Raw genomic sequence first — 27,914 nt, forward strand, 5'->3', positions numbered from 1 at the left:
TCTGAGCCTTCTTTTTAAGCTGCACCACACACAAAAGATTTCCGGTAGCATTGGCAAGGGTGGGGACTGGCTGACTTCCAGACAGACTGGGAAAAGGCTTGCAATTAAACAAGGGGGCCGGCAAACTCAAAGGTGAGCTTGGCAAATCCGGCTGAAGTTTCCCTACCCCTCTTTGCCCCCTGAAGTGGACAGAGGGTTCAGCTCAGTGCAGCTGCTGGGGAGTGGGTGGACACTTCAGGTTTGGGGTGAAGGGTATGTTAGTGAGAGAGTCAGAAAGTTCTCTTTGCCAGAAGTTGATACAAAATTAATAACAGCCTTTTAGGACTGGAGAGGCAGATGGCATGATGGAAAGAATGCTCTGGAACTGCAGTCAAAAGACTTGGGTTCCAATTCAGCACAGTACCAGTTCCCTGTGTGACTCTGGGCAAATTATTTAGATTTTCTGAGTCTCCGCTTCCTTTTCTGTAATACGAGAAGAAGCGATACTATTTATCTGGACCATTATCCCTAAAGAAAGGGTAAAGCGCTTTGTAAATCGTTATGGAGACACTACGGACATTTTAAGCAAGATTTGGGGCAGAGAAGAACCAAGTGTCACCTAGATAGAGGAAGACTTGTAGGCGAGTCGGGGAGCTCTACCTGCCGGGGATAGGGACTGGCCTGCCAGCAAGAGGGTTTGAAGATCGTGACTCTCCCAGGGCAGGGCGGCGGGAGGCTGAGCGAGGCCCGAGGCTCTGGCCAAGAGATTGCAGGGTTGTCCCGGGACAAGGCTGGACAGAGCCTCACCCCGCTGCAACCCCAGCGCCTCGTGGCCAGCTGCTCTGGTCAATAATGAGCCGCTCACCCCTGCCGGTCCGTCCATCGGTCCATTGGCTGGCCGGGCTGGTCGGGGCACATAGTCAGGGAAGCGTGGCGGCGGCCGGGAAAGATCCACCCTGGGGGGGGGGGGAGGCGCTGACCCCTAGACGTGCCTCGCCCGCTGGCCAGGACTCACCATGATGGAGAAGACGAAGGCCACTATGTTGATGGGATACGCGGGGCAGAAGCAGGAGAAGATGGTGAGCAGCAGGTAGTTGGGGGGCATCTGGACGTTCTCGTCGGGGGCATCATCCTCGATGTTGTTCTCGGGACTGCCGTCCAAAGCCCGCTTGGAGTCCGACGTGGGGCGGTGCTGAGACATGGGAGAAGCCGAGAAGGCGGGGGCAGGACAGGAGGTCTGCGGAGGCTGCGGACACTGGCCGGGGGCTCCAGAAGAAGCTCTGAAAAGCCGGCGCTGGGCTCAGGGGAGACGTGACCTCACCTCTCATCCCTCCTCCGCCCGCTGCTGCTGCTGCTGCTGCTCTTGCTGCTGCTGCTCTTGCTGCTGCTGCCTCCCACCTTTGCTGCTGCTGCTGCTGCTGCTGCTGCTGTTGCTGTTGCTGCTGCTGCTGGGGCTCCTTCGGGAACCAGAGCCAAGGGCGCCGCCACTGTGGGGGTGGGGGGTGGGGGTGAGGGGCGGGGGCGGGAGCAGGCAGAAGGGAGGGAGAAACCGACTCACTGAGACTGACAGACTGAGAAACCGAGAACTAGGGAGACAGACAGAGCGAGAGGGCTACAGATTCAGGAAGAGTCAAGAAAGAGAAACTCTGGGACAGTGATAGAAACAGGGAGGGACGGAGGAGAGACAGAGAAAGAAACAGATATAGAGACAGAAGAGAGAAATTGACATTGGGACAGAGCGAGAGGGAGACAGAGACAGAGACGGGGAGAAACAGAGAGACAGACCAAGACAGAAAGATAGAGAGAGAGACAGAGAGAAAGAGAAACAGACAGCAAGGACTTTAGAGCCAGACTCAGGAGAGAGGCAGAGTCAGAGAAAGGGAAGGAAGGAGAGGGAGAGAGGGAAAGAGATTATAGAATAAACAGATATAGAGGAGATAAATACAGACATCAACATACAAAAATGAACAGAGATAAAGAAATAAGGAGGAAAAAAGCCAGACACTGTGGGACAGAGACACGCTATTGGAGTCTGAGCAAGAGGCAGATGGAGATGGAGACCAGTCAAGAGGAGAAATAGATGCAGAGACAGAGAAACATGCAGATAGATGCTGGAAACCTCAGAGCTGGAGGGGCAGTTAGATGCCATCCAGTCCAGTTCCCTCATTCTGTGCACGAGGAAACTAAGGCCAAGTTTGGCCAGGCACACCGGGCATAGGGAGGAGAGGAGGAATTTGCATTCGGACAATGGGCTTAGTTACTAGTTCATTGACATATTAAAGTAGAAAGGGGTAAAATGTGAGAAAATGTAGAATCAGGCACCTTGAAAGGGTGTGTACTGTTGATCCTTGACTTTTTACATTCTCCTTCCTAAAGATATATGGATTCCAGCATCACAGTCAACCAGGATCCAGGGCCCGGAACATAGTAGGTACTTAATTTCTGTTGAGTTCTCCAGGTTACAGAATGATGACAAGAAAGACTTAGTAGGTGCTACCCGGGCTCTTGCCAGGATGTTCAGAAGTTCATCAGCTCAGCTGACTCCAGCCTTGTATTTGGGTTCTAGACCAGATGCTTGGCTATCTGTCCTCTTCAGGACCATGGACTGCACTCCCAACTCCAACCCATCAGTGACATTGCCAGTCTAGGCAAATTTGTTAAATACTATATATGCTAAGCACAGAGGATGCCTGATGCTGAGAAAAGCAAAACAAATAAACAAAAAAAGTCTTCTCCCCTCAAGGAGGAGATAATACACAAACAATTATGTACATAAAAGATACATATAGTTTAAGTTTGAGAGGAAATATCCAGGCAAGGGAAGGAATCACAATCCTTGAAGTACTCAGGCTCACAACCCAGGTGCCATCCTTAAATTATCATTCACACTCACCCTACAGATCTAATCTATTATCAAGGAGTGAGGCTTGGGGGACAGGAAGAACTGGGAAAGGCTTCATGCAGAAGGTAGGATCTGGAGTGGATTTGAATTTCTCTTTTTCTTCCACCCTTATGGGCCATCTTTGAATCAATACTGTGCATTGGTTCTAAAGCAGAAGAGTGGTAAGGGCTTGGTAATGGGGGTTAAGTGACTTGCCCAGGATCACACAGTTAGCATACAATGATTTTTTAAACAGATGATTTCTTTGGTATAAGGAACTCCTAGTGAAAAAAGTCTGTCTAACAATACTGGACAGCTTCTTCCCTGCAATTCCAAATGTTGCCTGGGGGCACTGAGAAATTGTGCCTTGTCCAGGATCACACAACTAGATCATATCAGAGGCTGACTAGAAGAACCCAGTTTTTCATCATTCTGAGATGTCTCCAACCTACCTCTGCCTCTCAAAGTGATAATATAGGAGTGAAAAATAAGACTTAATAGTGACCTTTACGTAATACTTGATAGAAGTCCAGAAATAAAATTTTATTTATTTTTTTAAAGCTCTTGCCTTTCATCTAACTAAGTATCTATTCCAAGGCAGAAGAGTGGTAAGGGTTAGACAACTGGGGTTGAATGACTTGTCCAGGGTCACACAGATAGGAAGTGTCTGGGGTCAGATTTGAACCCAGGACCTCTGGATTTGAGTCCTAAAGGAGGTTATTAGAAAGTCAGGATGTGAAAGTAAGGGGGGTGGGAGGGAATTCCAGATATGGGGGATGGTCAGTGCAAACTTGGAATTGGGTGATGGAGTATCATGAGTGAAGAACATCTAGTAGGCCAGTATCAGTGGATTATAGGGTTAATAGAGAAGAGTAAGCTGAAGGAAGATTAGACAGAAAGGGACTTTTCAGCACTTTAAATGTCAGACTTTAGATTTGATCATGGAGATAGTGAGTTCCAGAATTTATTGAGAAGAGCATGTGGGGGTGGGTGGGTGGGAATGACATGGTCATATCCATCTTTTAGGAAGATCATTGGCATCTAAGTAGAGGATGAATTATAGTGGGGAGTAGCTTGAAGCAGAGACCAACCAGTGGTTATTTTGATTGTCTAAGCAAGTAGTGGTTAGAGCCTGTACCAGAGTGATGGTCATATGAGTGGGGAGAAGGGAATGTCAATGGGAAATATTGGGAAGATAGAAACTTGATAATAGTTTGGATATGTGGGGTGAGTATAAATGAGAATTTAAAGATGACACCTTATTTTTGAGCTTGAGTGACTTTAAGGATGATGGTTTCCTTGACAGTGACAGGAAAATTGGGAAGTGGGGAGAGTTTTGAGGCAAAGATTAGGACTTTTTTCTTGCATATGTTGAGTTTGAGATGTCTTCATTCAAAAAGATTGCCTTTCAGCAGTGAGGGCCCAGTTGAGATTATGTAACTAAATTTAGAGGCACCCAAAAGGCATTTGGAGATGTGATACAAGAGCTCAGGATATGGATTTATAGATTTGGATTTATCTACATAAAGCTGATCATTGAACTCATGATTTCTGATGTGGTCATTAAGCTAGATAATATCTATAGAGATGAGAAGAGGGTCCAGAATAGAGCCCTGGAGAACACCTATGCTTGATAGATGTAACCTGTATGAAGATCCAGCAAGGGAGACTGAGAAGGATTAGCCAGACAAGTGGGAGGAGAAGGAGAGGGAATAGGGTCATGAAAATCTAAAGATTAGAGAATATTCAGAAGACAGTGATCAACAGTATCAAAAGCTTCAGAGGGACCAGAAGGATGATTGAGAAAAAACCTTTAGATATGACTATTAAGAGATGATTGGAAACTTTGGAGAGATCGGTTTCCATTGGATTATGAGGTCAGAAGTCAGACCGAAGAGACTTTAGAAGAGGGTGAGTGGAGAGAACAAGTGGAGAGATTGAATGTCAATTTTTTTCAAGGAGTTTAGCTGAGAAGGAGAGGAGAGATATAGGATCATATCTTTGGGGAATTGATGGGACAAGTGAGGATTTTAAAGATTTAGGGACATGGATATATATTTTTTAAAACCCTTACCTTCCATCTTGGAGTCAATTCTGTGTATTGGCTCCAAGACAGAAGAGTGGTAAGGGCTAGTCAATGAGGGTCAAGTGACTTGCCCAGGGTCACCCAGCTGGGAAGTGTCTGAGGCCAGATTTGAACCTAGGACCTCCCATCTTTAGGCCTGGCTCTCAATCTGCTGAGCCACCCAGCTGCCCCCAGGGACATGGATATTTTTGTAAGCAGAAAGAGGGGACCAGTAGATAGAAATTAAAGCTGAGTGAAAAGGTAGGGATGATAGAGGGGGCAATCTGCTAGAGGAGACTATCAGTCAATCAACAATGATTTATTAAATGTCTATTATGTGCCAGGCACTGTGTTAAGCACTGGATAGGATGATATCATTTTTATATCTAGAGGGGTTTGAGTTGGAGAAAGGCTACCTTTTCAAGTGAGACAGGAATGAAGAAGGTGAGAGTGGCATTGTTTATATAATTTGAAATGAGGAAGGGGTGAGAAGAAGGAGCCATGAGGAAATATGGGTTGAGAGCCTCAGCTAAGTGGGTAGGAGAGAGGAAGTGCTGAAGGTTTAAGGAGAGAAGACAAGGTTAAAAAACACTGTAGTGGGTGGGCTAGTGAATTAACTGGGGAGGTTTATAAAGATTGCCTTGTAACAGTGAGGGCCCAGTTGAGATTATGCAACACAATTTTATAGTAGACTCAGTCAGCATAGTTTCATGATTTTCTTCAGCTTTGTAAAGCAATATGTAAACAGGAGCAAAGAGTTGGATAGTGGGACTACTACTAGGTTGAGGTTTAGCATTATTTGTGATTGGACAAAAGTGCAAGGGATTCCAGTGTAGAGTGGAATCAATTAATCAAGAAATTTAGTTAGGGAAGGGAGGAAAGTGCCAATGCTGGGGTAATAGCCAGGGATAGACAGTGTAGAGGGATTTGGGAGTCACAGGGATGTCAATGGAGAGAGTTAGGTATCATAAGGCAGAGGGGGAAATGATTCGATTTAGAACTAGAAGGGATTAAAAGATTTAGGACTCATCTAGCCCAAATTCTTCATTTTATAGTTGAGGAAAACTAATGCCCTGGCACAGGAGGTGATTTGCTACAAGTCATCCAAGTAATAACTTACAGAGGCAGGCTCTGAACCCATACTGACTTCTGAGAGGCAACCTTGCATAATGGATGAGAGCTGTCCATGGTACCAGAAGACCTGAATTCAAATTCAGCTCCTGACACATACTAACAATGTGGCCCTTGGGCTAGCCATTGGTGTTTTGGGCACACTGGAAGACTTGAAGTCGGACTTTCTGAGTCCAAGGTAGCTTTCTATTCAAATCATTAGTTTGTAACCCTTTTGAGTCAGGTCTCCCTTTGACAGTCTGATGAAGTCTAAGGGCTCCTACTCAGAGTGAAGTTTTTAAATGCATAAAACATAGGATTACCAAGGAAACGAATTATATTAAAATGTAGTTACCGCATTTATCAAAGCAACAAAGACTTCAGATTCAGAACAACTGCTCTTTACACTGTTGTCTCTCATCTGAAAAACAATGTGTACAAACTTTCCTCTTGAGGGCAAGGGCTGTTTTTAACTTCTTTGCGTCCCCAGCACTTAGCACAGTGTCTGGCACTTAGCAAGGGCTTAATAAATGTTTGTTGACTTGATTTGCACACATTTACCCGTTTAAGATTTTTCTAGACTAGTTTGAGGTTGTTTAGTATTCTGCTTTCAAGATGAAGCAGCTAGGCTCAGATAGGTTAAACTGTCTGTCCAATTTCATGCAGCTAATACATAGGCAAGCTGAGTCTGATACTAAGTAGATGGTCATATGGTTCAGTGGACTAGTTCTGAAGTCAGAGAACCTGGATTCTAAAGCCTGGCCCTAATACTTATTTTCTATGTGACCTTGGGCAAGTCCCTTACTCCATCTGGGTCTCTTTATTTATAAAATGATGGATTTAGACTTGGAAGATTTCTTAGGTTTAGATCAATGGTCCTATGATCTGGGGTCCCTTTCAGCTCTAAATTATAGATCAGTGATTTTCTAAAGTTACTCTCTGTGCCTCAGTTTTCTTTTCTTTTTTTTTTTAACCCTTACTTTCCGTCTTGAAATCAATACTGTGTATTGGTTCCAAGGCAGAAGAGTGGTAAGGGCTAGGCAATGGGGGTTAAGTGACTTGCCCAGGGTCACACAGCTGGGAAGTGTCTGAGGTCAGATTTGAACCTAGGACTTCCCATCTCTCGACCTGACTCTCAATCCACTGAGCTACCCAGCTGCCTCCTGTGCCTCAGTTTTCTTATTTGTAAAATAAGCATATTGTAGTGGATGGTCTCTGAGGTCTCTTCCAGCTCTCTGTCTGTGAACATTAGTATTCAAAAGCTGGCTTGATTCTTTATCCCTTATCCCACCAACTCTTTGAAAGAAAACTCCGAACATTTATTCTTTCCTTCTGGTGTCTCAGAAGGGACATCCTCAGACAGCCAGGAACAAACTATTCCCACTTAGGTTACACTTGGGGATTTAGAGTGCTTTCCATACCTTGACTCTAGCAGATAGGAGGCGAGGAGTCTTATCTCCATGTTTAAAATGAAGAAACTCTGGCTTCGAAAGCGGAAGTAACCTGCACTGGGTCCCACCGGGGTGTAAGCTGGGATCTGAATTGAACTCTTTTCTTATTCCAAGTCCCAGCGCTCTTTCTCCCCTACCAGTGCAGACTCAGATGGTATTATGGGATTCTTACCCATTTCTTATGAATCATAGCTGACACTGATTTAGGAGATGGAGGTATGTGAGTCACTTTACACACATGATCTCATTCAGTCCTCAAGATGGCCTTTTGAGTCAGGTGCTTGGATAACTCTCTGATGGATTGGTGAGCTCAACAATGTGGTCATCCCCTTCCATGGTCTAGATCCCAATCCATCCTCTTTTTGTTATTCTGGGAATCCTCCCCTCCTGAATATATCTTTCTCCTCTTCTCCTATCCAGTGAGAGGCAAGACTTGCATTAATTAATCAAACAATATGAATGTTAAGAGCCCTGTACTAGATCCTGGACCTATCAAGAAAAAACAATGGAAGAAGGGCAGCTAGATGGCTCAGTGGATAGAGAGCCAGGCCTGGAAACTGGAGATCCTGGGTTCAAATCTGACCGTAGACATTTCCTACTGTGTAACCCTGGGCAAGTCATTTGACCCCCATTGCCTAGCCCTTACCACTCTTCTGCCTTATTCCAAGATGGAAGGTGAGGGTTAAAAAAAATGAATGTGTATTCAATGTAATAATTGTTATCAACAATTAATAACAATATGCAACTGTAGCCCTTACCAGACTTCTGCCTTGGAAGTGATACTTAATATCGATTCTGAGTCAGAAGGTTAGAGTAATTAGTAAAAGAAAAACCAATGGAATAGTCTCTGCCTTCAAGGAGCTTACATTTTATTAGGGGCAATGATATCTGCAAACCTCTCTTGATTCCACATCCAACTCTCCTTTCATCACACGTTATGGTCTGTCTCTGCCCCCTCCATACGTCCTAGGTGTTTTCAACCATCAGTTGAAGAAATCTTTGCCTGCCGATAATCCATAAGTATTGATTAGGAGTCTACCATGTTCCAGGTGCCTAGCTGGGTATTGAACATACAAAGACCAACCAAGAATTGGCTTGTACTCTCTCAGGAAAGAGAACATGTAATTATAGAGGTGTAAACAAATTCCTTACATAATTACAAGATGATTGGGGACAGTGGTGGTGGGAGGAGGAGTGTTTTGAAAGGCATTAGTAGTTGGAGTGAACAGGGAAGGCTTCCTGTAGGAGGTAATGCTTTAGCTTAACTTTGATGGAAACAAGAGATTCTTGGAAGCCAAGAAGGTACAGAGATGGAGAGACAGTCATGTGTGAGGAACAGCAAGAGGATCACCCACAAAGTATATTTATCATAAGGCTGGAAAGGGAAGGTGGAGAAGCCAGGTTGCAAAGGGACTTTAAATTCCAAATGGGAGTTTTATATTTAACCCTAGAGTGGGGAGTCTCAGCCATTTTTATGTCATGGACCCCTTGGGAGTCTGATGAAGGGCATGGACCCCCTTTCAGAATGATACTTATTACCTATATTTATATTTTTGAAAAAAAAAAACCCTACCTTGTCTCAGAATTGATACTGTGTATTGGTTCCAAGGCAGAAGAGCAATAAGGGCTAAGCAATAGGGGTTAAGTGACTTGCCCTTAGTCACATGGCTAGGAAGTGTCTGAGGTCAGATTTGAATCCAGGACCTCCCATTTCTAGGTCTAGTTCTCAATTTACTAAACCACCTAACTACCCCCTGCCCCATTTATAACTGAAGGGAATGGTAAATTTCACACACACACACACACACACACACACACACACACACACACACACACACACACGTGTGTGTGTTTAGTGAAAATAAGGCTTCATTTTTTCCTCTACAATTTCCTAGATCTCCTGAACCCAATCCACTGAACATCAGCAGTTAGGCTACGAGACCTTTGCCAACTCCTAGTCTGGTAGGTTATAATGAGGATTCTTTCTCCATCTTGATTAGACGAGGGGGCTTCTGAGGTCCTCTGCAGCTCCTAAACGGTGCCAGTCTGATTCTAAATTGGCAGTAAGGAGCCATTGGAGCTCAGGGAGTCGTGGAGGGAAGCCGCTGAAGGGTTCCGGCTCTCAGGACCTCCCTCCCTTCTTTCTCCGAGTTATCTGGATCCGATTCCAAGTTGAATCTCTGCTCCTGGACCAGACAAAGAAGACTTTGCAGTTGCAGTGTTGGGGCAGGATGTTGTCTTATTTATCCGAGGATCAGAATAAGGGGGGAGGCACTCATCTCTGGAATGTGCCAGACTCACATCCTGCTTCAGATTCTAACAGGGCGGATGGATTAATAGCTTCTGGCCTAAAAGGCTGCAGTAAAAACTCCCATCACTTGAAACATTCACAATTAAATTGAAAAGAAAATGGCCACAACCAGAAAGTCTAATGTATACTGCCTCGCTCCCAGAGGGATGCATTAGATTCCTTGGCTGGGCTTTTCAGATCCAATTTCCAGACCTTGCTAATATCCTCTGGAGGGTCCATCATTCTTGGTGGTGGCCTTTCTGCTTGCCTGAGTTGAGCTTTGAAGGAAACTAGGAAAACAAGTGAAATCAAGTCAACAAGTATTAATAAGTGTCCATTAGGTGCCAGGCACTGTGCTAGCGCCCAGCCGGGCAAAGAAAGGCAAAGGGCGGTCCTTGTTCTATTGAGATTTAACTTCTTCTTGGGTGAGGGTGGGTGGGCTGGTGGGGAACACTCCTTCCCCCCAAAGTAAATTCTCCCACAGATCCACTGCCCAGATGTGGAAGGGGGAGAGGAGACAAGCTGCCAATGACTGTGCAGAGAAGGGGGGTAAATTGAAGATCCTCTCAGAGAGGAGGCAGTAGTATTAAGGGGGGGGGGATCAAAATGGCTTTTTGTAGAAAGTGAGACTTTAGCTGAGAGTTAAAAAAAAAGACAGAGAAGCCAGAGAGAGGAGAAGAGGGGCAGTTCCAGACACGGGAGGTTGTTGGTGCTGTTCAGTCTTTTTTTTTAGTCCAGTCTGACTCTTTGTGATCCTGTTTGGGGTTTTCCTGGCAAAGATATTGGAGTGGTTTGCCATTTCCTTTTCCAGTTCATTTGACAGATGGGGAAACTGAGGCAAACAGGATTAAGTGACTTGTTTAGGGTCGCACAGCTAGGAAATATCTGAGGCTGGGTTTGAACTTAGGTAGATGGGTCTTTTTGACTCCAAGTGTGAGAGAGATCCTACTGAAAATTCATTGTTGGGAGGTGGGGTGTCTTTCTCAAGGAACAGCAAAGAGACGAGTGTCATGGGATCAGTGTGTGTGTGTGTGTGTGTGTGTGTTTGTATGTGTTAGAGCGGATAAGGTGTAACAAGGTTGGAAAAATAGAAGGAGCAGGTCACAAAGGACTTTTAAAGCCTTCCCTCAAGACAAGCCAGGCAGGTAATCAGCATGGGGAAGGGGAAGGGAAGAGTACCAACTGCCTCCTAAGCTCTAGGCTCTATTCTAAGCACTTTCTTTAACACCTCACCTTCCATCTTAAAATCAACACTATTATTGGCTCCAAGGCAGAAGAGTGGTAAGGGCTAGGCAATGGGGGTTAAGGGACTTGCCCAGGGTCATCCAGCTAAGGAGTGTCTGAGGCCAGATTTGAACCCAAGACCTCCTGTCTCTAGGCCTGCCTCTCAATCTACTGAGCCATTCAGCTGTCCCCTCTAAGTTCTTTTAAAGAAATATTATCTCATGATATTTATAAACTGATCCTCACTGTAACCATTCAAGGTAGGGATTATTATTATCATCTCCATTTTACAGCTACAGAAACTGAGGTGGATGGAGGTCAAGTGACTTAACCAGGGTCTCAAAGCTAGTCTAAGGCTGGATTTGAACTCAGGTCTTCCAGACTCCAGAGCTAACACTCTATCTACTTCACCTCTAGCTAACTTTGCATTTATTAAGTAATTACTGTATATCCTGAGACTGGGGATACAAAGAAATAGAAAAACCACAGAATCTGCCCTCAAGAAGCTCCTGTTCTAATTGGGAAGACACTATGTGCTGTGAGAATTTTTCCCATACTGTATTATTCCTATGGCAGGTTCTCGAGCAGGCTCCAATCTAACAGGCTAAGCCCTGTATTTTCTTGGTTATCAGGAACTCCCAGGAATGTGCCCCTCTCATATAAATCTTCCTGCCTACCAGACCCCATTACCTCTGGGTGTGTACAACCTTTTCATTATCTGTTCACCAATCAGAGATGTCTTTCAAACACTACATAAAAGGGGCAGCTATGTGGTTCAGGGGATGAGGGGATGGACAGTCAGTCTTGGGACTGGGTTCAAATCTGGTTTTTGACACTTCCTAGCTGTGTGACCTTGGACAAGTCACTTAACCCCAATTGCCTAGCCTTTACCACTCTTCTTCACTCAGTATTCATTATAAGATAGAAGATAAGGGTTAAGCTAAGAATAAGAAGGGTTAAAAAACCCCATTTTATAGAGATGACATTAGGGAATAAACTTCATTCTCTCAAATAGTTGACTTTGAAGGGTTAGAGATTTAGGAATGGAAGAGACCTTAGAAGTCATCTTCTAGTTCAACCTCCCTCATTTCACAACTGAGGAAACTGAGTCACAGAGAAGGGAAGTAATTTTCCCCAGGTTACAAAGGTAGGGAATGTTAGAGAGAATCTGAACCTAGATACTCTGATTCCAAATCCTATACTCTTTCCACTATAACTGATTACTAACCTCTAAGAGTATAATAATAATGACTTAGCCTCCTAGCTCAGGTATTTGTGTAGAATTAAAAAAAATCAAACCAGAAGACAGTGTGGTATAGTAGAGAGGGTGTCAGAAACTTGAGTTCAAGTCCTAGCTTGGCCTCCCTGCCTTGCTCTCTGATGAAGATCTCATTCCCACTTCACTGGAAAAAATGTGCTCAAAAGTCACTTTGTTTTTCTTTGCCTCTGTTTTGTCATCTGTAAAATGGAACTGATAGCAGTACTTGCACTGCTTACCTGCCTGCTTTCAAGACATTCAGGAGGATCCACTGAGATTATGGAAATTGGAAGGGACCTCAGAAGCCATTCATTCATTCATTCATTCATTCATTCATTCATTCATTCATTCATTCATTCATTCATTCATTCATTCATTCATTCATTCATTCATTCATTCATTCGTTTGTCTATCTATCTACCTACCTATCTACCTACCTACCTACCTATCTATCTATCTATCTATCTATCTATCTATCTATCTATCTATCTATCTATCTATCTATCTATCTATCTATCTATCTATCTACCAGCCTCTGCATTTTACAGATAAGGAAACTGAGCACCCAGGGAGGTTAAGGGATTTTGCTCAATGCCACACAGGTAGTAGGCATCAAAGACAACATTTGAATCCAGGCTGCCTGACTCCAGCCAGAGCCAATGTTCTCTACTCTTCTATGCTTTAATACCTATGCTCTGTCCATTAGACTTTACTGCCACCTCTACGGTTCCCACCAAGAAGCAAAATTTGCCTTTGTTGGAAATCTATAGTTTGAAATCTTACCTGTGTGCTTGGGTCCTGGGATTCTGAAATAGAAGTAGGAACATTTTGGTGGGACAGGGGACAGGAGAAGAAGGTGGGGGGAAGGGGAGAGATTTTGCTGATCTCTACAAATATTAGTGAAAGGATTCTAGACCTTTAGGAAATGGTAAGAAGCAGCCCAGTTCATTTGCTGCCAATTTCACCATTAGTCTTTGGCATCAACCTTTTGCAGTCATAAAGGAACTACTGTGGTCTCAGGAGGTTGCTCCAGGAGAAGAGTAGCTTTTTGGCTAATATTATTAGAAAATGTTTTACCTTTCCAGTGTCCAGCAACTTTGATCCACTTAGGAAAAAAGAGCCAGGAGTGGACAGGGTGGGACAGAGTTGGGGCTAATGTTTATTTTCTTTGGAAATTTCTTGAACCAGCTTTGGGGGGGGGAGGATAATAAAAATGTGCCCCTCGTCCCCAAATCTTTATAGAGGTGATGGATCTTGGATAGGGAACACTGCATAAAATGTCAGATCTTTTTTGATGTCTTGGTTAATTTTAATGGATGGTCATTCTCCTTTTTAGAAATTTACATCTGCCTTTCTTTTCAATTCTTTATTATTAGGGATAGTTCTCTTTTAGGAGGAGAGGGAGAAATACCTTTAGAAATGAAGATGATATAAAAATGAAAGAATGCAATAAAATTTTTTAAAAAAACTCATTCAAATGACATCCCACCTTCACAATGTTCTTTCTGTATTTATTCTTCTCTATTCTTTCCCACTCTGACTCCTCACTCCCCCAAACCTCTAGAAGAGGAAATAATTGCAGTGGAGAGGGCAGAGTTTTTGAAAGAGTTTGGGATTTGTAAAGGACCTTATGGGCCATCGAATGCAACCCTCTTATTTCCCCCATGGGGAAACCCATGGGCCAATTTCACGCATATAGTAAAATAGTCGAGGCCAGATCTGAACCCGAGTTCCAGAGTCAGGGATCCCTTCCTTCCAAATCTGACACTTTTTCTGTGGCACCATGACTTGACTCATATGGGGGTCTTCAAAAACTACCCTAGGGTCAAGGGATTCTGTGGGTAAGGCCTCACTCAAAACCAGAAGGTTCACAAGCCCCCACCGATGTGCTTCCTTTTTTCAGATGCCCAGAAGACATATTAGTTTGTGCAAAAGATATTTAATGTCGATCAACCCATAAACATTTTATAAGCAACTTCTATGTGCCAGGAATCTGGGAGCTTCAAGGTAAAGTGAGTAGAGGACCTGGTGGGGTTGGGATAAGGCTCATGGAATGCCATTTCTAGAAGGGACCTTGGAAACCTTTTGTCTGATTCTTTCATTTTTGCAGAGGAGCACTTGGGATTGCAACTAGGACTTTTTCACATGGGACAAAAATGGTCATGAGGGGCAGTAACTAGAGATATCTCTCACCCCCAGAGGACAGACCCTCTTTGGTTCTGACATCTTTGACCCCATTGGCTTGTCCAAATTATATTCACTTTAACTTAGCTATAACCATTTTTAAAATTTATTTTTTTAAAAACCCTCACCTTCCATCTTGGAGTCAATACTGTGTATTGGTTCCAAGGCAGAAGAGTGACAAGGGCTAGGCAATGGGGGTCAAGTGACTTGCCCAGGGTCACCCAGCTGGGAAGTGTCTGAGGCCAGATTTGAACCTAGGACCTCCCATCTCTAGGCCTGTCAATCCACTGAGCTACCCAGGTGCCCCCTCTCAGCTATAATCATATCCCTTCTCTGAACCTCAGTTTTCTGTTCTACAAAATGGGGATTATGTCTTTTGTGCTATCTATCTCACCAGGCAGCTTGGAAGACATTTTCTAAGCCTCAAGGTGCTAGACTTGTGTGCTTTCTTCTTATTTTTATTTTGAATGCCCCATTACTGTTTTTTCCTTATTATGATGAGGTCATATAATCATAGATTCATTCATTCAGTCAATAAGTATTTATTGTTGTCTGAATCTCTGTGACCCCATTTGGGGTTTTCTTGGAAAAGACACTAGAGTGGTTGGGCATTTCCTTCTCCAGATCATTTTATAGATGAGGAAACTGAGGCCAACAGGGTGAAGTGACTTGCCCAGGGTCACACAGCTGGGACATGTCTAAGGCTAGATTTGAACCTAGGACCTCCTGTCTCTGAGCCTGGCTCTCAAGCCACTAAGCCACCCAGCTGCCTCACACACAGCTAGTAAGTATCTGATGCCTGATTGGAACTCAGGTCCTCCTGACTCCAGGCTCAGCACTGTCTCCACTGTGCCACCTTCTCTATGCCAGGCACTATTCTATGTACTGGTGATACAAAGAAAGACGTCTATCCTCAAGGAGTGTCCACTCTACAGAGGAGATAGGGGTCATTATGCTCTTAACTGAATATTACATAGATATATATGTGAATATACACAAAGTAGGATAAATGAGAATCTCAGAGGAGAAGGCATTAACAGCTGGGGACTTTGGCAAATGCCTCTTGTAGAAGGTAAGACTCAAGGAAGTCAGGGAAGCAAGGAGGCAGAGGAGAGGAGAGAGAGAGGGCCGGCAGAATTCTCAGATGCCAAGTTGTCCAATATTCCCATTATGCAGATAGAGAAACTGAGGTCTGGAGAGTTAAAGGGATAGGATGTCAGTCAAAAGCCATTTTTGTGCTGTAACAGTTAAATTAGTTTCTCTACTAAAAGTATAATATTTTTAGAGGCTTATTAAAGATTATTAGAAATCAAGGAGAAAGAAAATACAAAATAAGAAAGCACATGCCTAGGGCACATAGCCCATTCACAGCCCCTTACATCTTGCCTGCGTGTGCTTAGAAGCAGAGGAAGAGAGACCAAGTAGGCGGTACAGTCAGTTTAAAAACCAATTTTGTTCTCAGCTCAGGTAGGGATCTCAGGTGAGATTATAGGGCATTCTGGGAAGTGACAAGGACTTCTGGGAATTGAAGTCTGGGGTTCAAATCTCCATTTTTACAGTGCATATATGCACAACCATCTATTGAGGTGTGGGGAGGCCATTATACTACTGCCCTTCTGATCAAGTCACATATGCTTGAAGCATTAATAGTAATTAATTCTAGAGGGGCAGCTGGGGAGCTCAGTGGTTTGAGAGTCAGGCATAGAGAAGAGAGGTCCTGGGTTCAAATCTAGCCTCAGACACTTCCTAGCTGTGTGACACAGGGCAAGTCCCTTAACCCCCATTGCCTAGTCTTTACTACACTTCTGCCTTGGAACCAATATTGATTCTAAGGCAGAAGGTAAGGGTTTTAAAAAATAACTAATTCTATACTATAGAAGCATTAACAATAATTATAGAGCTAGGAATAGGGATAGGACCATGATAATAAAAATAACTGCTTTTGCCTCCTACACGAGCCTTTTGCTGACTCCCTATTGACTCCTGGCTCCCTTTGCCTGCCCATCCAAAATAACCTTATGTATATTCTGTATAAACATTGAAGTGTCCATGCGTTCTCCCTCAATGGACTGTAACATCCCCGAAGGGAGAAATGTCTGATTTTTGTCTTTATATCTCTAGTGTCTAACTCAGAGTTGGCTAGTCAGTGCTCGACAAATGTTGAATGATTAGATCCTAGATTTAGAGCTGGAAAGGACCTTGGAGGACCTTAAGCCTGATTCCTTTGTTTTATATATGGGGAAACTGAGTTACAGAGAGATTCACTGCTCGGAACCCAGGTTCGAATCCTAGCACTCCCATTTATTAGCTATGTGACTCCTGGGGCCAATTAGTTAATCTCTCCAGTCCTCAGTTTCCTTATTGGTGAAGAGGGGAGGTTTGGATTGGATGGTCTTCACATCTCCTTTCAGTTCTAGACTCAAGATTGTGTTTGTGTTGGAGCAAGAACGAAAAATCTCTCTAGTTCAATTCAGCAAGTCTTAATGAATTAATTAACGCATGTGCTGTGCATTAGGCACTGTGATATACATTGGGGATAATAAAGAAAGAAATGAAAATGGTTCCTGCCTTCAAGGAAATTCCATTCGATTGGGGAAAGAACATGAACACAGGAAAGTAAATTCAAAACCATATATCGAAGGTGTAGACAAAGGAATTTTGGTGGAAGAAATATTAATAAACAAAAAAGACTACAAAGTCAGATGCACAATAGAACGTTAGACCCAGAAGATTCACTCTTAGAAATAAGATTGCAGCATCTCAGGCTACCCAAAAGATCAGGACATGTCCGGGGTCTCACAACTAGCTAATCGAAGGGCAGATCCTAGAACCCAGAGCTCCGGGCTCCTAGATGGGTGTTCTAACCATTCTGCCACATTTTCTCAGAAAATAGTGATATTTTTTGTCCAAGAAGAGATTGCTGCATTCCCATCTTCACGGCAGGGGAAGCTTCCATTAGAGCAGAGTCAGCTGAGCCTGCCTTTGTGGACTGTGGTGTGGGGAACTGAACAAGAGAGGTTTGGAATTCCTGCCCATCCTCCCAGCAAACCATCCTGGCTGGGCAGGTCCAGCCTGTAATGTAATTGTCCTTGGGGCACTTAGTAAATTAGAAACCCCACAGCGAGGAAATGAAAACCAGCTCTTGAAAATCACAAACTCTTTCATTTAGCACTTTGGTTTCTATTTCTCTGAGGCACTTATCATAGCATAGTCTAATAAGTGTGTGTTTGTAATGTTTAATCTCTCCTCCCTCCCAGACTGTCTGCATCTTGAAGGTAAGCATCCTGCCTTATTATCTTCTCATCTCTGACAGTTGGTGGCTCAATGGAGAGAGAATGCTGGGTCCAGAGGCAGGAAGACCTGAGTTCAGATTCAGATTCAGACACTTACGAGCTGTAACTACTTGATCCCTGTTTGCCTCAGTTTCCCCATCTGCAAAAGAGTGATAATAACAGCATCCACCTCTATGATTCTTGTGAAGATCAATTGAGATAATTATAAAGTGCTTAACGTGGTGTCTGGAACAAGTAAGGGCTCTATGAATGTTAATTATTATTAGTTTATTGTTATTATTAGCAATTATTAATTATAATAACTATAATTATTAACCATATAATATGATTAATTATAATGAATAATTATGAATCAATGGCTAATTATTAGAATTAACACTAATGATTATTATACCTAATAATTACCAATAATATTTTAATTATAACAATTTTAGTTAATAGTAATAATAATTATTATTATTAAGCACTACAGATTACATGGGTCTGGAATCAGAAAAACCTTAATTGGAATCCAGCTTTGAACACTCACTAAATCTGCGTGATCTGAGTAAGTCACTCAATCTCTCTTTCCTCAACTGCAAAATGGAGATAAAATCAGAACCTACCTTGCCGGGTTATTGTGAGGATTCAATGAAGGAATATTTGTGAAGCACTTAGCACAGTACTTGGCACAGAGAAGGGGATATATTAATGCTCCCCTCAGCCCCAGTCCCCACTAGCCCAAGGACACTTTTGTATGACCAGCAAGAATTTGAAGGTTAAAATAAAAAAAGAGTCAGCCCATGTCATTCTCTTCTTGATTCATTGGCCAAGTCCAGTCATGTCCCGGTCATTCACAGTCACTGGCTATATTTACAATATATATGCAGAGACATGAAAATCCCAGATATATATGTGGAAGTGTGGGCCATAATCCCATTCAGACTCTCCTTTGCAAACTCGCAATGGCTTTTTTGGGAGTCTGTAAGGATGTCAGGTGGACTGGAGTTTGTATAGGTATTGGGCTGTGACAGCAAAGGAGTCTGGGTAGTTGCCAGAGATAATAGACTTGCATCTTGGATGTGTGTTGGTGTCTCTTCTCTGCCCACTCATTGATGTCAATAAATTGGAAAGTTAAAAAATGAGGAAACCAACTCATGTCAAGTTCTTGGACTATTCTTGGTCTTCTGTCTCAAACAGAAGGTGGCAGATGATGGGGATGGGATTCCTATTTTCTCCTCCATCTCCCCACCATGAGTCATGGCATCTCGTAGCACTATTCTTCTAGGAGGAGCAGAAAGAATCAGGTTCTTAGGAATTCAACCACTGGAAAAAGAATTAGCTAAACAAAAACAAAGTTAGCTCTGGTAGATAGGAAGAGAACCTTGGATTCCTGTGATATGAAAAGGGAAGACTTGGGGTGAGCTAAGGGGTATATGAAAGCTGCCTTCAAGTATTTGAAGAACTGCCTTGTGAAAGAAGAACTAATCTGATCTCAGAGAACTGATCTAGGAACAATGGGTAAAAGTGGTAGATAGGAGAGGTAGGCTAGATAGAAAGAAAACCTTCCTTCCCATTGGAGCTGTCCAATAATGGGACAGGCTGTCTTGAAGGTATTGACTTCCCCTTGCCCAGGGTCTTCAAGCAAGGGCTGAATATTCCCATGTTGGGGATGGGGTAGAGGGTGTTCTTAGCCAAGTCTAGTTTGGACTGCCTGGCCTCTGAGTGCCGTTCCAGCTCTGAGATGCTCTATATGCTGACAGTTACTTGAATGATCTCAGAATCTTAGATCAGCAGAAGTAACCACTTCTAATAAATAGTTCGTGAAAGCTTCCTGGGAAAGTGATGGTCTGGGCGGCTAATGTGCCAGTTAGGAGTCAGTTCCCAGTTCAAGCAAGAAGGCTCTAATGCTCCCATCTCTGCCTTTAATTATACAAGAAGGAGCTGGCTGCTTGTCAGAAAAAAGAGGCATTTTCTTATATCAGGCAGTGTGGCGTAGTGGATTGAGAGCTGTCCTCAGAGTCAGGATAATCTGGCTAGATTCAAGACTCATCTGGGGCACATATTTGTTGGATGACTCTGGACAAGTCTTTTCACTTCTCATTCTCATAAGTTGCAAATTGATTTATCTTTCTGGAGGGCAATTTGGAACTATGCCCAAAGGGCGATAAAAGAATGTCTGCCCTTTGATCCAGCCATAGCACTGCTGGGTCTGTACCCCAAAGAGATAATAAGGAAAAAGACTTGTACAAGAATATTCATAGCTGCGCTCTTTGTGGTGGCCAAAAAATTGGAAAACGAGGGGATGCCCTTCAATTGAGGAATGGCTGAACACATTGTGGTATATGTTGGTGATGGAATACTATTGTGCTCAAAGGAATAACAAAGTGGAGGAATTCCATGGAGACTGGAATGACCTCCAGGAAGTGATGCAGAGTGAGAGGAGCAGAACCAGGAGAACATTGTACACAGAGACTGATACACTGTGGCACAATCGAATGTAATGGACTTCTCTACTAGCAGCAATGCAACTACTCAGGACAATTCTGAGGGACTTATGAGAAAGAATGTATCCACATCCAAAGGAAGAACTGTGGGAGTGGAAACACAGAAGAAAAACAACTGCTTGATCACATGGGTTGATGGAGATATGATTGGGGATGTAGACTCTAAACAATCACGTGCAAATATCAATGATATGGAAATAAGACACAGATAAAACCCAGTGGAACTGTGTGTCGGCTACAGGAGGGGGTGGGGTGAGGGGAAGGAAAGAACATGACTCTTGTAACCAAGGAAAAATATTCTAAATTGACTAATTAAATAACATTTTAAAAAAGACTATAAGTTGCAGGGGGCAGCTGGGGGGCTCAGTGTATTGAGAGCCAGGCCTGGAGATGGGAGGTCCTGGGTTCAAATCTGGCCTCAGACACTTCCTAGCTGTATGACCCTGGGCAAGTCACTTGACTCCCATTGCCTAGCCCTTGCTACTTTTCTGCCTTGGAACCAATCCACAGTATTGATTCCAAGATGGAAGGTAAGCGTTTTTAAAGGGGAAAAAAAGACTATAAGTTGTAGAGGTGGAGGGATGCTTATCAACTTTGATTGATGGAGGTCCTCATTGGCAACTCCCTATACCAGTGAGATCTAGGATTAGTACAAAAAGGGGGGGAGGATATAGTTTTTAGGTCTTTTTGGTGGTTTAAACAGTGCATCTAAGTCCCCTTGCTATGTTAGAACTATGCATTTTTCTTTAACGATTAAAGTAAAAAGTTATTATTAACTGGAAAAGCACAAACATGAATATTTCCATATACAAAGAACAATAAAGAGGTCTGTGTATGAATGGTTGCACTTTTCAAAGTAGGTACCTCCGTAAGACAAAACTAAATGAGGATTCCTCTTCTTCCTCCTTCCCTCTCTCCTTTTTTTCTCATCTTCTTTCTTCTTCATCACTTGTCTTTTCTCTCCTATTCTTTTCCTTTTCTCTCTCTCCCTTTCACCATTCCTTTCCTTTCCTTTCTTCCCTTCCTTATAGAAGCAGCAACTAATTACCCTCTACATTTAAGGCATTTTGACAGTTCCTGGGGACACAGAGACAAAAATGAAACCATATCCATTCTAAAGAGATTACATTCTCTTGGGAGTGATAGACATGACCTCCCACAGGATGAAGTTGGGGATTCTCCCTGCTAGTTGCATTTAATTATAGTTTCATTGGGTGACTTCTAAGCGGTGCCTCTTTTTTGAAATGCAGAATTTTGTCCTCTGAATTTGGCATTCCATCTCTCTCCCACCTCCCTGCCTTTGCTCAGGATGTCCCCCATGGCTCAGTGGCACCTCAAAGAATCGTTAGCTCCATCCCGGGCAATTCACTATGGGAAATCTTTCCTAATTTCCTTAGATTTTAATGTTTTCTCCTTCCTCCTCAAATGACCAGGTACTGATTCACCCATCTAGTTCCCTGCTGTATCCCTCCCCACACAGTAGAATGTAAGCTACTTGTGGGCAAGTGCAGACCTTTTTATCTTTGTATCTTCAGTGCCTAAAACAATGCTTTGCATCGAGTTGGTGCTTCATACATGCTTGTTGTAGGACTGGTTCATTTCCCCAAGTTGACATAATGAAGCTTGGCTACTTCTTAAGCCTTCCTCTGCCCTCCAGTCTGTAGTCTGTGCTCTGGGAATGTCTGTAACATCTTTCTCTAGAGAGAGAAAAGCCATCTCGGCTCCAGAGAGCAGACCTGCTGCTGTAGCTGTTTATCAGACACAAGGGTTTTTAACCTTCTGCTACTACTTGGCCCTGAAAGATATTCCTTCCCTTTTTGTTAGGCAATCAAAGGCCAGGAGGATAGATTTTGGCTCACCCTAAGGAAGAGCTTTCTAGCAAATTGGAACTATCCAATAATGGAATGCCTACCCGATGAGGTGATAAACATCCTGCTACTGGAGGTGGTTCCGGCAAGGCTTTGGGTGACTTTTGGCCCATCTCTCAGGGGGACAGTGAAGGCACCCAGATGGAATAGGAGATTAGACTAGCTGTTCCCCTCTAGGATTCCTTTCAGCTCTGAGATCTTGTGGGTTTTTTGTTTGCAATATTTGGAAGGCAATAACAGCCAGCCTTCTGAGTACATGTGCTGGAGGTGAGCTCTCTCACCCATCATTTTTTATCATGGAAGCTAGCTTGGGCTAGATTTCAGAGAGACTTGATGGAACTAGATACTCTCTGCATGCTCAACGAGCAAGTTTAGTTATGCATTCAGTCCTGGCATTTCTGTTTTATGGGTAGAACAGAGGGCAAGAGAGTATTTTACCAGGGTGTGCCAGGTACTCTTATGCATCCTGACCCAGAAGCAAGGGAGCGGTCTTCTAATATCTCTTTGGCTCTGACAGATAAACTTTAGGAAGGATACCCATAAAGGGCTGAGGGTCCAGAGGAGGCTAGCCAAGTTGTTGAAGAGCCTAGAGACCATGCTCTAAGGGGATTGCTCTGTGGAACTGGGGATATGTAGCCTGGAGAAGAGAAGGTGGTGAGTAGAACTACATGTTCTTAAAAGGCTATCGTGTAGAAGGGGGATTAAACATGTTCTGCTTGGCCTGATGGGGCAGAACAAGAAATATTGGAAGTTGAAATTTAGGTGGCACGTTGGGGAAAAAAATTCAAAAAGATAGATAAGTGGATTGGGCTGCTTCAAGGGTTCCCGGGTGATTTTCTTCTGGAGATCTTGACCCTCCAATGATGAGTTCTGTACTCTTTCTTTAGAGTCTATTACAAAGCTGGTGAAGACGTAGGTGTGTTCTAAACATATGTAGTTATAGGAGCTGTCCACAAAACATTTTGACATAGAAGTATCTCTATTTTCCCTTGAAACTTCCTGGACAAGGGTATGCTTAAAAACAAAACCAAACCAAACTACCCTTACTTTCCTTCTTAGAATCAATACTATGTATTGGTTCCAAGGCAGAAGAGTAGTAAAGGCTAGGCAATGGGGGCTAAGTGACTTGTCCAGGGTCATACAGCTGGGAAGTGTCTGAGGCCAAATTTGAACCTGGGACGTCCCATTTCCAAGGTCTGGCTCTCAATCCACTGAGCTACCTAGCTTTCTCCAAGGGCATGCTTTTAAAGTCACATCCCACAAAGGTGATTAGAATTTGTGATTGACTTAACAGTGACTCATTTGGGCCAAAATTTGTCTTCCAAAGTCTATAGAATTTCCCTAGGAATCAGCCTTTGTCCTTATGAACCCTTCTTACCTCTCCTTCTAGGCTCTGGCTGCCTCATATCTGTGACATTAGGTGGGGCGATCACCATCTCCTGCTCTGATGATGCCGTAGGGAATAAAATCATATAGTGATGCCAGCAAAAATCTGGAGATCAGAGAAAGAAGAAAGGATTTCATTTGGATGAAAACTCTGATAGCAGCTGCTTTTGTATTGGCCAAGAACTCAAAGCTAAGGGGGTACCTTTCAGGTAGGGGATTGGCGAACGCTCTCCAACGATGAGTAGGAGAACGAATGTAATGGAATTTTATTTTGCCACAAGAAATGACTAAAGGGATGGCTTCAGAGAAACCTGAGAAGACTTGTGTGAACTGAGGTAAAGTGAAGTGAGCGGACCATAAAAACAACATATACGACAACAACAATGAAAAGAAAAATAGCTTTAAAAGGCTGAAGAGTTCCACCGAACACAATTGCCAATCATGATACAAGAGAAGCAATCTATAATGAAGCATGCTACTCACTTCTTGACAGAAGTGGTGGGCTCAGTGCACAGAATGAGGCATGTTTTTGGGCAACATGGGGATTTGTTTTGCTTGACTGCATTTTTTTCATGAGGGTTTTATTTTGGCTTTTCCAGTATGGGGGAGAAGAGCAGGGTGCGAGGGAGATAAAATAGATTTGTTTTTAGTGAAACATCCTTTAGAGTAAAAACCTGGAAACTGCTTTTAAGTCCAGTTTACCATCCACATTTAAATTCATAGGTAACGTGTTGGTTCCCACAAAGAAGAGAAACTCACTCAAGTCTTGGTATTTATCATTTACAAGGATGATAAGGACTGTTGGGAACCCCTGGCTGATTCTCTGGCTCCAGCACTGGGAAGCTGACTCCAATAACCATCTCCTAGGTTCAACTCAAGGATGAGGATACTTATTAGTGCTATCAAAACTGCTAGATAGAGACTCTGCTTGATTTGGAGTCAGGAAGATGTGAGTTCAAATCCCTGCCTCTGACACTTACTAGCTGGTTTCCTCATTATAAAATGAAGATGTTTGAATTGTTGACTTCTAATGTCCCTTCCAAAGCTAAATCAATGATGCTATGGACTCCACTTTGTTGGAGACATCTTTAAATAGATTTTGGAAAACTTTCAAATAAGTGATCTTTAGTTCCTAGTGTCCTTTCAGCCTGACTTTGAAATGATTCTCTGGAGGGTCCCATTCCTCTGCTATCTGCTATCACTTAGAATTATACTTTTATTTTTTCCCTTCTTTGAGAATCATCCCTTATAACAAATAATTATTTAAGAGAGAAGAAAGACTAATAAAATCAGTAAACACATTAAAAAACATGAAATGTAAGTCCTCCAAACCATGAACTTCATCTTCTGAAAAGAATCAGGAGGACTTATTTTCTCCATGTCTTCTTTGGGGACCAATTTAAATGTTATAATTTCACAATATTCAGTTTTGATTGGTGTTTGTCATTTCTGCCTTTCACATTCTTGTTGGGTAATTGTTTACATTGCTCTGATTATTTCATTTTGCATCAGTTCACGAGTATTTCTATCCTTCTTGATGTTATGAAAGATTTTGAATGCCAGGCTGTGTAGTATGTATTTTATTCTAGAGGCAAAAGGGAGCCACCAATTGTTTTGGAACAAGAATTTGACAATTAAAAAAATCCTTACGTTCCATCTTTGAATCAATATTATGTATTGGTTCTAAGGCAGAAGAGTGGTACGTTGGCAAAGAATAGGAAAGTGAGAGGATGTCTATCAGTTGGGGAATGACTGAACAGATTGTGGTACATGTCAGTAATGAAATACTATTGGGCTGTAAGAAACTCTGAGCTGGGAAGATCTACATGAACTGATGCAGAGCAAAATAAGCAGAACCAGAACATTGTACATAGCAGAGGCTACATTGGACAATGATCAACTATGAAAGACTTAGCTACTCTCAGCAATATAATTCTGAAGGAAATATGACAAAGAATGCTATCTACCACCAGAGAAAGAACTATTGGAGTTGGATGCTGATCAAAAATATAGTTTTTCCATATTAGTTTATTTATGGTTCTATTTTGCATTTTGGCTTTATACGAGTTTTCTCTTACAACAATGACCAATATGGAATTATGTTTTGCTTGATAATCCATGTATAATCCAGGTCAAATTTCTTACCATCTTCATGAGGGGGGAGGGAAGGGTGGAAGGGAGATTATTTGAATTTTATAACTTCAGAAAATATAAGTTGAAAATTGTCATTACATGTAATTGTAAAAATAAAATGTCTTTGAATAAAAAAGAATGGTGAGGGCTAGGCAATGGGGTCTCAGGGTCACACATCTAGGAAGTATCTGAGACCAGATTTGTACCCAGGACCTTTTGTTTCTAGGCCTGGATCTCAGTCCACTGAGCCACCAGGTTGCCCTGGCTCATCTACTCCTAGTCGGTGTCAATGGTTGTAACTTTATCTGGCATGGTGACAGTTGGGGAAGATATATCTCAGCTCTGTGATGCTTGGTCAGTCACTTCACCTTCAGTCATTTAGCCTTCCCATGCCTCACTTTCCTCATATGAAAAAATGGAGCTGGGATTGAACTTGATGGTCTGGGAGGTCATTTCTAGTGCTAAAACTACGATTATTCTCATTTGGGTTCTAAATCAGGTCAATAATTCAGGCTTAGAATGCACTGAGATTCTTGACAACTGTGGAATACAATAGAATGATTTAACTAATAACAGAAGAGTTCCTAAGGTTAAAAAAGGGCATGAAGGTGGCACTGGACTTGGAATCAGGTTCATCTTCTTGAGTTCAAATCCAGTCACAGATACTTGCTAGTTATGTGACCTTGGGCAAGTCACTTAACCTTGTTTGCCTTAGTTTCCTCATCTGCAAATTAAGTTGGAGAAGAAAATGGCAAACCATCTAGCATCTTTGCCAAGAAAACCTCAAATGGGATCATGAAACAACTGAACAACAAAGAGATTAAAAAGAATAATGACTGATTTTTATAGAGATGAGGATAAATGACAAAAGGACACAACACATAAGATGAAAAGGCATAATTATTAAAACAAAACCTGACCTTTCTCCATCTCTGCATTCCCTAAAACAATCAGCCACACCAAGTCAGGAAAGCAGCTCTGCAGGGTATGTCAAAACCTTTCCTGTACCATCTTCCACCAGGTTTCCCAGGCAAGACTTTTTGTACATCAGGGGGCAAGGAAGGCAAGCCAATGATTTGAGTTCAAATTGCCTTGCTCAACCAAATCCTCAGAATATTCTTCCTGCCATACCCAAAGGAAAACCAGCCCAACCTACATAAAACAGATGCTGAGTCTACTGTCTCCTAACCCTTGATGGCAAGAGTCTAAAACTTTTCTAGAAGACTGTCTACTATTAAAATCATTTTTAAAAAATTCTGATCCTGTAAACAGTAAGTACTTAGAGGAGGATTTTAGTCCAAATAATAAAAACAGAAAACAATACAAATAGTCTCTCTTTGTGTCTCTCTCTCTCTCTTTTTTAATTTAAGTACAATTTATGGGGGGGAGGGAAGTGGTTTAGAGAGGCCCCATCTAGTATATACATTTCCATTTAACACTGAAAGTTCTCTTTACCCTAGCTATATTGCTTGAGGAACCTCCTTATGTCACCCAACTCATAATGGGTAACTGAATAAAGAGTAACAGAATAACCCTGTACTATACATTCAATGGCAGCTCAAGCCCATTGGGCACCCATGGTTCAATAGTGGTTGACTCTAGTTGCTTAATGGCTCTGGAAACCCATTTAATCTGATCATCCTTCGATTCTTGTCAAAGGCTATATTCAGCTTAGTCTGATCAAGAAGATCAAGATGACCAAGATGAGCAAGGGGCAAGCTAGTTGAAGGCTTCTTGGGCCATAGACTATTCTGGTTTCCACTTGAAAAAGGTTTTTTTTAAACCCTCACCTTCCATCTTGGAGTCAATACTGTATATTGGCTCCAAGGCAGAAGAGTGGTAAGGGCTAGGCAATGGGGGTCAAGTGACTTGCCCAGGGTCACACAGCTGGGAAGTATCTGAGGCCAGATTTGAACCCAGGACCTCCCATCTCTAGGCCTGGCTCTCAATCCACTGAGCCACCCAGCTGCCCCCAAAAAGGTAGCTTTGTGAGTAAATGGGTTCCATCAAAATATTCAGATGGAGATTATGGGTTCTCCAGAATTTGAAGTATCCAATAAGCTTTAGAATTTCCTTTTTTTTTTAAAAAAGAAAATACCCTTTCCTTCTGTCTTAGAATCAATACTGTGTATTGGTTCCAAGGCAGAAGAGTGCTAAGGGGCTAGCAATAGGGGTTAAATGATTTGCTCAGAGGTCACACAGCTGGGAAGTATCTGAGGATAGATTTGAACCCAGGGCCTCCTATCTCCAGGCCTGCCTCTCAATCTACCTATCCACTCACCTTCCTAGAATTTCCTTTTGAGAGT

General features: G+C 42.7%; 1 protein-coding gene and 1 long non-coding RNA gene across 3 annotated transcripts in view; one reads left to right on the top strand and one right to left on the bottom strand.

Moving 5' to 3' along the window:
- The window catches only part of TMEM233 (transmembrane protein 233), a 66,212-nt gene extending 64,624 nt beyond the window's left edge, over nt 1-1,588 (bottom strand). The window contains exon 1 of the mRNA XM_007490327.2: nt 995-1,588. Coding sequence (XP_007490389.1) covers nt 995-1,180 — 186 coding nt within the window. The 5' untranslated portion in view covers nt 1,181-1,588. The remainder of the gene's footprint in view (nt 1-994) is intronic.
- LOC103106755 (uncharacterized) lies at nt 1,543-27,539 on the top strand. 2 transcript variants are annotated; one of them, XR_008917298.1, is made up of 4 exons: nt 1,543-2,410; nt 17,756-17,969; nt 18,200-18,282; nt 23,480-27,539. It is a non-coding gene; the product is annotated as an uncharacterized LOC103106755 (long non-coding RNA). The 2 variants fall into 2 exon arrangements; XR_008917297.1 differs by lacking the exon at nt 1,543-2,410 and having other exon boundaries at nt 10,363-17,969.
- The last annotated feature ends 375 nt before the right edge of the window (nt 27,540-27,914 follow it).

Source organism: Monodelphis domestica, chromosome 3 (genome assembly GCF_027887165.1).
Source record: "Monodelphis domestica isolate mMonDom1 chromosome 3, mMonDom1.pri, whole genome shotgun sequence".
Classification (NCBI taxonomy): Eukaryota; Metazoa; Chordata; class Mammalia; order Didelphimorphia; family Didelphidae; genus Monodelphis; species Monodelphis domestica.